Genomic DNA, 10114 nt, shown 5'->3' with positions numbered 1-10114 from the left:
AGCAACTGGTGGCCAGGTTGCTCCTCGCGGGACCCAGCCAGGCCAAGTCCGGACGAGAGACGTGAGGCCATCCCCCAGTGGGCCCACCACCTGCAGGGGGAACCATGAGGGACCGGTGCAAAGAGGATTGGGCGGCGGACGAAGGCGGAGACCTCGGCGGCCCGATCCCCGGATGCTTAGGCTGGCTCTAGGGACGTGGAATGTCACCTCGCTGGGGGGGATGGAGCCTGAGCTTGTGCGGGAGGTCGAGAGATATCGACTAGAAATAGTCGGGCTCGCCTCCACGCACAGCATGGGCTCTGGAACCCATCTCCTTGAGAGGGGTTGGACTCTCTTCTACTCTGGAGTGGCCCACGGGGAGAGGCGGCGGGCTGGTGTGGGTTTGCTTGTTGCCCCCCAGCTCAGCCGTTTGATGTTGGGGTTTACCCCAGTGGATGAGAGGGTCGCATCCCTGCGCCTTCGGGCTGGGGACAGGTCTTTGACTGTCGTTTCGGCCTACGGGCTGAGCGGTAGTGCGGAGTACCCGGCCTTCTTGGCGTCCCTGTCGGGGGTGCTGGATAGTGCCCCTCCCGGGGACTCCATTATTCTGCTGGGGGACTTCAACGCCCACGTGGGAAACGACAGTGACACCTGGAGAGGCGTGATCGGGAGGAATCACCTCCTCCATCTGAATCGAAGTGGTGCTTTGTTATTGGACTTCTGTGCTAGTCACGAATTGTCCATAATGAACACCATGTTCAAACATAAGGGTGTCCATCAGTGCACTTGGCATCAGGACACCCTAGGCAGGATGTCGATGATCGACTTTGTTGTCGTATCATCAGACCTTCGGCTGCATGTTTTGGACACTTGGGTGAAGAGAGGGTCTGAGCTCTCCACTGATCACCACCTGGTGGTGAGTTGGATCCGCTGGAGGAGGAGAAAGCTGGACAGACTTGGCAGGCCCAAGCGCATAGTGAGGGTCTGCTGGGAACGTCTGGCAGGGCCCTCGGCCAGGGATGTATTCAATTCCCACCTCCGGGAGAGTTTCGACCAGATTCCGGAGGATGTTGGAGACATAGAGTCCAAGTGGACCATGTTCTCCCCATCTATTGTCGATGCTGCTGCCAGTAGCCACAGCTGTAAGGTCTGCAGTGGTTGTCGCGGTGGCAATCCCAGAACCCGGTGGTGGTCACCGGCAGTAAGGGATGCTGTCAAGCTGAAGAAGGAGTCCTATCGGCTGTGGTTAGCTTGTGGGACTCCTGAGGCAGCTGATGGGTACTGTGAGGCCAAGTGTGCTGCGGCCCGGGCTGTGGCAGAGGCAAAAACTCGGGCCCGGGAGGAGTTCAGTGAGGCCATGGAGAAGGACTACCGGTTGGCCTCGAATCGATTCTGGCAAACGTTCCGGCGTCTCAGGAGGGGGATGCAGTGCCAAGACTGTGTTCAGTGGGGGTCATGGTTGACACACCTCTTTAACATTGCATGTCTGTCGGGGACAGTGCCTCTGGACTGCCAGACTGGGGTGCTGGTCCCCCTTCATAAGAAGGGTGACCGGAGGGTGTGTTCCAACTACAGGGGGATCACACTCCTCAGCCTCCCTGGTAAGGCCTACGCCAGGGTATTGGAGAGGAGAATCCGCCCGATAGTCGAACCTCGGGTTCAGGAGGAGCAGTGTGGTTTTCATCCCAGCTGTGGAACACTGGACCAGCTCTATACCCTCTACAGGGTACTCGAGGGTTCATGGGAGTTTACCCAACCGGCTCACATGTGTTTTGTGGACCTGGAGAAAGCATTTGACTGTGTCCCTCGTGATGCCCTGTGGGGTTGCTCCAGGAGTATGGAATCGGGGGCCCTTTATTAGGGGCCATCCGGTCCCTGTACATGCTGAGCAGGAGTTTGGTCCGCATTGCCGGCACTAAGTCGGACCTGTTGCCAGTGCATGTTGGACTTCGGCAGGGCTGCCCTTTGTCACCGGTCCTTTTCATAACTCTTATGGACAGGATTTCTAAACGCAGCCAAGGGCCGGAGGGGGTCTGGTTTGGGGACCAGTGGATTTCGTCTCTTCTTTTTGCAGATGACATGGTCCGGCTGGCCCCTTCTAGTCAAGACCTACAGCATGCGCTGGGGCGGTTTTCAGCCGAGTGTGAAGTGGCTGGGATGAAGACCAGCTCCTCCACGTCAGAGGCCATAGTACTCGACCGGAAAAGAGTGGCCTCTTCCGATTGGTGGTGAGTTCCTGCCTCAAGTGGAGGAGTTCAAGTATCTTTGGGTCTTGTTCACAAGTAAGAGAAAAATGGAGCGGGAGATCGACAGACGGATCAGTGCGGCTGCCGCAGTAATGGGGGCACTGTGCCGGTCTGTTGTGGTGAAGAGAGAGTTGAGCCGAATAGCAAAGGTCTTGATTTACCGGTCGGTCTACGTTCCTACCCTCACCTATGGCCATGAACTTTGGGTCATGACCAAAAGAACGAAATCCCGGATTCAAGCGGCTGAAATGAGCTTCCTCTGTAGGGTGGCCGGGCACTCCCTTAGAGATAGGGTGAGAAGCTCGGACATCCGGGAGGGGCTCGGAGTAGAGCCGCTGCTCCTCCACATCGAGAGGAGCCAGTTGAGGTGGCTCGGGCATCTATACCGGATGCCTCCTGGACGCCTTCCTCGGGAGGTGTGCCAGGCTCGTCCCACCGGGAAGAGGCCCAGGGGACGGCCCAGGACACGCTGGAGGGACTATGTCTCTCGGCTGGCCCAGGAACACCTTGCTCTTCCCCCGGAGGAGCTGGAGGAGGTGTCTGGGGAGAGGGACCTCTGGGTGTCTCTGCTGAGTCTGCTGCCCCCACGACCCGATAAGCGGAAGACGACAATTACAATCTCTGTAGAGCAGTAAAACCCCAAAAACTGACTGATTGTAGTGAAATAAGAGTTTACGCTCCTTCCATTCACTGCTACTATGTGCCACACAACCCATGGATGTCTAAAATAGGCGATTCTTGCAACACAATACTTGGGAAAGATGGTGGATGCTTATATGCAGAACTGGTGTAGCAATTACAATTACCTGAATGCTGTAAGAATTTCAGATTGTGGAATTTGATTTTTATCTGAAGCATCTGTTCATCACTTTAATAAAATACAGACAGACAGGGCTCTTCACAAAAAGCTTTCATCCCTGTAACATCAGGGCTTTAAAGGACATCTTTCTGTAGCTGTTTTTGCTTTTGTTGCTTTGCACCTGCACACTTTCAAATAATTTGTCCACAGAGTTTGGAGACATCATTGACAGAAGCATTTATATACAACTCATGATGTCAGCAGTTAAAAGCACATCATAGATGCAGGCTTAATCCATTCCAAGGTCCACGTTTTCATCTAGTTATCCCTTATCAGTATTTGTCAGGATCTGTATGGCCTTTGTCAATGTGTGAAAAGGGCGCTAGAGAATTTAAGTACACCCTTTCATCAAACTTTTTGACAGGTGGGCGGGACTTCCGGTGAGGGCGGGACTTCCGGTGGGGGCCATGTGGGCGCCATGTGGTTGCCACTGCGAGATCGTTAACCAGACGTAACGACGTTGTGCAGCTGGAATTAGTGGGTGAAAATCTCAATCGTCACATCACATTTACTGTTACAGATGATGGAAATATGATCCTGCCTGCTTTCGAAAACTTCCTCGACGATTTAGTACAATCGAATGCAAATACACCTGTAGATAATAACATGGAATTTGTTCTTCAGGTTGTTAATGACCCAGCAGGAGGTTCTAAGCGTAAAGCTGCAGGAACGTTAGACTGTGAACTGTTTAATAAGAAAATGCGTCATTTGTATATTATAAACAATACCGGTAATCAGTTATGTTTTGCAATCAGCCTCGCACACGTCTCTGATCCTGAGCTCACGGATCACCGTGCTGTAGAACTGGGGAGGAGATGGCAGCATCAGGCAGGCCTCGACGAGCAAACAGCAGTTACTTTTAGTGATATTGGTAAATTTGAAACCATTCTGAAGAGAAAAATTGTAGTGTTTCACAGAACCACGGGCTCTACTGCTCTGTGTAAATTTGAGACCAGTTTCCCCGATCGTTCAAACCCTCTGTTTTTGCTGTTATTTCAAGGTCATTACTATGGGATAAAAAATCTCAAAGGTTTTATGGGGTGCAGATATATTTGTAATTACTGTTACGCCAGCTATCAGAATGCCAATACACACCACTGTGAAGGTTATTGTCCAGTGTGTCTTCAGGGGAAATGATGATAATTGACGGGGGGGGTATTCAAAGAATCTGTCGTAATTTCTGTGTTAAAAGAAAGTTCAGTTGTTGCGAGTTTTTCTTGTTTGGAAATAATTCGCCTTCTCAATTTTGACTGTCGATTCCAGCCGCTGAACCCTCCAACTTGATCATTCGGGTTTACCTCTCTCATCAAATCTATAAATTGAAACATTGTCAAGGGTTAACTATAATATATATATATATATATATATATATATATATATATATATATATATATATTTTATTGCATTTAACATTTACTTACCATAATCTGATTGTGTCAAGATGAAATCATCAAGGTCATCAGCGGTGGGTTCTATGACAAAGAAACAAATATATATATATATATATATATATATATATATAAACAATATATATAAACAAAATTTGAGAACATTCACATGCATTTAATGATACTTACTTACTTACTTACGTTTTAAGATGTCATTGTGCTTTTGTGAATTATCAGAAGTAGAAGCCACAATTTCTGGGTTTCCTGAAATATTTACCGACATTTTTTCTTGTCAGTACTGGTATTTTTCAATGTAACAAGTGTTATGGTTCAAAGACATTCAGCATTTGAAGACCCTGACACTGAGGTTAACCAATGAAACAGAGCCCCAACATTTACACACAGTATTTATACCAGAACATGACAGTGTTATCTCAACTGCAAAGACTATGTTTTTAAGACCAAAACCCTTCTTGAGTTCAAAGGTGATATGTTATCTAAGAAACAGACGTAACTGCCCCTTCCTGACATCGCCCCTAACAGTTGTAACCCTGTAACTCTAAGATGAAAAAGTAAAATGTTTTTTAGAAAAGCTACAGGTAACTAAAATTATCATTCCTTTTTTTTTTCCTAAAATGGAGTCTCTCATGATTCAAAAACAAACACATCATTGCTAGAGTCAATTTGTAACTTGGAAACAGTATACTGAAGTTCTTTTTTTTTTCTGTTAATCTCATATTCGTCTTACCTATTTCAGCTGCTTTTCCAGTATGTTGACGCAGAAGCTGAAGGTTTTTCTCGTTCCATCGATGTAGTGAAGCACAATTTTTTTTATTTATTTACTTTTTTTAGGTCTTTTCTATTTTGAACGGATTTAGACTGGCTCATATATTCAACAAATAGGTCCTGCTGTAAAGCAAAATTAACTTACAATTCTGTCAGGTTACACAGTTCCTTTATTAGGATTTCATGTGATAGGTCAACATTAAGTTGATTATACCTTTAAAAATATAAAAGGATGCATGTCTTTTTTTTTGTTTTGTTTTTTAGATGTATTAACGCCTGAAAAAACATACAGATTATTAATAACACCCTTAAACACACCCCTGTGTGTTTTTTAATTGGCTCATTTAAGGCCTTCCCCGTAACACCCTTAAACCCTTAAACACCGGTGGCCGCCCTCACCGGAAGGGACTTCCGGTGAGGGCGGCCACCTGTCAAAATGTTTGATGAAAGGGTGCACTTAAATTCTCTGGCGCTCACTGTCATCACAGGTTCCAGGTAGTTGAAAAAAGTTCTATAAAAACAAAATGAATGAGGCTGATTGTTATAAGCTCATTTTACATACAGCTCAGATGAGATTTGAATGCTTGGGGACATTTACACAAACAGCAAAGTAACCAGATGTAGGTCAATAAAATTTTTATGAATAAGAAAACTATTTACATCCATCGGCTAGAGTAAAGCGGAAAAATGCAAATGTCTTACTGCCGAAAACACTAGTCTGACTGTAAACCTTGGACTATGACAGTAGGCTTCTTTCATACAAGCTGCTATTCAGGATGCAGAAGAAATAAAAACCAACAGGAGAAGAGGTCATGCACATAAATTCAGAGTAAGGGTCATAAAGCCAATGTCCCTGAAGTAAACATAGCCTGATCTGAAAGATATTTATGCATTTGTTTTCTTTCTAATTCATTCCTAATTTGATTTAAGAAAAGCAAATAATTTTTTTATTGTTGATTTTCCTCTAAACATGCTGCGGTGTCTGTTGCTCATTTGTTTCTTCGGTAAGTGGCACATTTTGATCCCGTGAAGTGGAGATAGAGTTTTTTAATTGTCTTTTATTAGTTTTTTGTGAACATGCCAAGCTTTCTATATTTAGGTCATTAATTATATAAATACGTTTGAACAATACTTTGACGAATGGTTAATAATGAAAGGGGGGATTTCATATGTAATGTAGTCTTTATTATTATTATTATTATTGAGGTGTTTTTAAGTTTTTCTGTTTTCTTCACAGGGAGGCTGTGCCTGTCCCACCAAACGACAGGTTGGACCAAATGTATTTTGCTGAATAAATAATATTATGTCAGCTGTGTCACAACATTATGCAAACATTATGTGGCAGTTAATACTTTGAAGTGCAATAATCAAATGGTTTCTTTTTATCTTTAGGTCTCTGTAACACACAAAATGTAGATCTACGGGACAAAAAATCATTTCAGTCTTCAACCTACTCAGATACTAACCAAGCCATGTACAGCTCTGACAGAGCCTTTGATAAAAATTACGCAACATGTTCAAACACTAATGAACGTGAACTGCCTTACTCCTGGTGGAGAATTGATCTGCAGGGTGTTTACAATATTTCCTGCATCTCTATATACAACATAAAAGCAGATCATTCTAATATAACAGGGGCCAGGATCTACATTGGGAACTCTTTACAGAACAACGGCACCAACAGCAAGTGGTAAGAACCTTAAATTGATGCATTTCATATTTCCAGACTGGGGCATGTATACTCTATTTAGATACAACTGTTGGTTTGATGCATGTGACTGGTGTATTATTTTTAAAATAATTTAAGAGCCAAAAAGACATTTCTGTCTCACAACTTGAGTGATGTTATGTTTGTTTAAAAGTGGTCAGGAAAGTATTGTTTAGTTAGCATCATGGACGTGTTGAAACACTGGGCTTTATGTTTCTGAACAGCCCTTATGTGTCAACATCACTAACCCAGTATCTGTTTGAACTGAGACAATGTCTTCTTGCCAGAAAATCTTAAGATGTTTGCACACAAGGATTATTCTTACATGCATTTCATTTTAAAGCTCCCACTTCAAACACTCAGTGTGATTTTTCACAGGGTTTGCAATATCACCAACTTCACATGGAACGAAAACAATCTCTACTCGTTTGATCCAGTACAAGGGCGCTACATCACTGTACTTCTTCCAGAAAAGCACCCTGCAGTTCTATGTGAAGTGAACGTCACAGGCGAAGAGATAAGTATGTTTAATGCTTCCCTTTCATGCTTACTTGCACACTGATCACCTGCACTGTTGTATTGCTCTTGCATCTTATACTGCTCTATATTTACTCTCACTCACTTAAAACTGTGCACTTATATTTATATTATATTGTAGATATGTTTGTACTGTTTAATTTGTATTGTATTGCACCGACTACGCCAAAACAAATTCCTTGTATGTCCAAAAACGTACTTGGCAATAAAGCTTTTCTGATTCTGATTCTGATTCTGATGATTCTGATTCTGAATAACACTCCGTAACTCCAATCAGGCTGCAAATTAAAATTAAACATATGAATCACTGGTAGACGAGAAAGCCAAATGCTTGAAAACTTGCCTAATGAGTAGACTTAAACAGCAAAATGAGTCCAGCATCTGTAATTTGATCTGAACTCATGCTATGTTATAAAATGGACTGCATGTAGGCTGACTAACCTGGAAAATGTTTAATAACAAACCAATTCCAATAGAAAGGCTTGATGCTTTCTGTAATAATTAATCTATGTAAATAGTGTGAGCCTTATTTTCATGTTAAACAAGATACATCAAATCTTTTGTACTAATTTCCTGTTCAGAGGAAACCTTTGACTTGTCCTTTGAGGTATTCACATTCAGAAAACAGTATCGTCTTTCATTCTAAACATTAAAGTGGATTCATTCTGAAAGGCTGATGAAACATCCCTTTGGTGAAACTACGTATTGCCATGTTTCATTTCACTTTGTGCTGAAATTAATTCTGTTTTTTAATATATCTATATATATATATATCTGTTCTTCAAGGATCTCCCTTTAAATTGATAAGGGAAAACAAGACCTGGGAAGAAGCCCTGTACTACTGCAGAGATAAGCACAGAGATATGGCCTCAATCCTGGATGAACAGATGCAGACCTTTGCTGAGCTCGAGGCTGAGACGGCCAACAGTACCTTTGTGTGGCTTGGCCTTCGCTACACCTGCACCCTGGAGTTCTGGTTTTGGGTAGACGATAATATTGTTGAGTTTAAACGCTGGTATCAGGGTGGCCCAGAAGACGAGTGTGACATGAGTGGAGCCATGGAGACACAGGGAGACCATTTCTGGTTCAGCAAGGCTGATTATGAAGAGTATAATTTCCTCTGTGCATTGTGAGAAAACAACTGTAAATTGTGCCATGAGACAGGTGATAGCAGTGGCTTTGTCAGGTTATGGTAATCATTCTTTAAATGTATCTTGGTAAAGGGACTTCAGTCTGTGCTCACATCAAACTCACCTTCTTCCTATCAGTTCCTTCTGTTACCACTGGTAATCAAGCAACAAGCATCTATTGTGTACTTATTAAATGTTTTATCAGGAATGATAACCAACTTAGCCATAAAAAACACACCATAAAAACTAAATAAAACAATTATAAATTTGTTTTTACATTGGCTGTAACTTACAACTGGTCGAGTTAACATTTTACCAGTTTTACAGAGTGATTTATTTTATGTTGTGGTTTTTTCACCTTGCTAGCTTTGGGCTAGCTTTCATTTTCAACGGTAAAACTCTTGCATCTGCACCAAAAAATATTTTGCAGCATCTATTTTTTTTTTATTATAATTGCAAAAAATAAAGAAATGGAAGAAAAGTATCTATTTTTTCATCATGGTTATGTGTAAGATACAGAAGGTTGCTAAATTTAATGAACACATAAACCTAAATACAATATTTAGTTTCAAAGAACTTGCAGTACTATATGCTTAAAAATGTCTTGTAAAAACTGTCCACAGCTCTGCGGCACAGGAGGTAATACTCGTCCACCAGGACATTATGTGAAAGATCGTGAAGTCACATGGTCTCACCAACAGAACACCAGTTAACCTACACTTTATAAGGTTCACCTGTTCAATTGCTTGTTAACACAAATATTGAATTAGCCAGTCACATGGCAACAACTAAATGGATTTATGGATCTAGGGGATCCAGGGGATTTAAGTTACTTTATGGCTGTTAAAGCCAGGTAGGTGGGTCTGTGTATTTCAGAACTGCTTATCTACTGGAATTTTCACATACAACTATCCGGTTTACAGAGAATGGTCCAAAGAAGAGAACATATCCTTTGAGCAACAGTTGTGTGAACAAAAATGTCCTGTTGTTCTCCGAGGTCAGGGGACACTGGGCAGACTGGTTCAAGATGGTAGAGAAGCCAAAGTAGCTTAAACACCTACTTACTTTAATAAAAGGTATCCAGAATATAATCTCTAGAAGTACAACATATCAGACTTTGAAGCAGATGGGCTACTGCAGCAGAAAACACCAGGTGGAGATGTTTGGGCACCAGGAGCAAACAGGCATGTGTTCCAGCACATGCAAATCAGTTAAGCACTCACTCATGGAGCACTTTAGAGCATTGATAATAAACGAGAGGTGTGAACAGTCAGGTGACGAATCAGGCTCAAGTCACAAATTTAATGACCTTTTTCTTGATGAAATCCCAAAACTCTGGGACCTTAACTTGGAGAAAGAAAAATCACTTCTGATGTAGAGTTCAGCCGTTTGACTTGAAAATACTTGATATCTTAGACAAAACAGAAAGTATGTTGGCAGTTATACAATTATATAAATTTCTAGCCAGTTTATATGACTTT

General features: G+C 42.8%; 1 protein-coding gene across 1 annotated transcript; it reads left to right on the top strand.

The window, feature by feature from the left end:
- Positions 1-6492: 6492 nt before the first annotated feature.
- On the top strand, positions 6493-8903 carry LOC124865874. The gene is made up of 4 exons (XM_047361364.1): positions 6493-6525; positions 6651-6948; positions 7345-7487; positions 8290-8903. Exons 2-4 carry the CDS (start codon positions 6731-6733, stop codon positions 8634-8636), a joined length of 708 nt encoding a protein of 235 aa, XP_047217320.1. The 5' UTR covers positions 6493-6525; positions 6651-6730; the 3' UTR covers positions 8637-8903.
- The last annotated feature ends 1211 nt before the right edge of the window (positions 8904-10114 follow it).

Source organism: Girardinichthys multiradiatus, chromosome 3 (genome assembly GCF_021462225.1).
Source record: "Girardinichthys multiradiatus isolate DD_20200921_A chromosome 3, DD_fGirMul_XY1, whole genome shotgun sequence".
Lineage (NCBI taxonomy): Eukaryota > Metazoa > Chordata > Actinopteri > Cyprinodontiformes > Goodeidae > Girardinichthys > Girardinichthys multiradiatus.
This window is presented reverse-complemented; position numbering and strand designations above follow the sequence as displayed.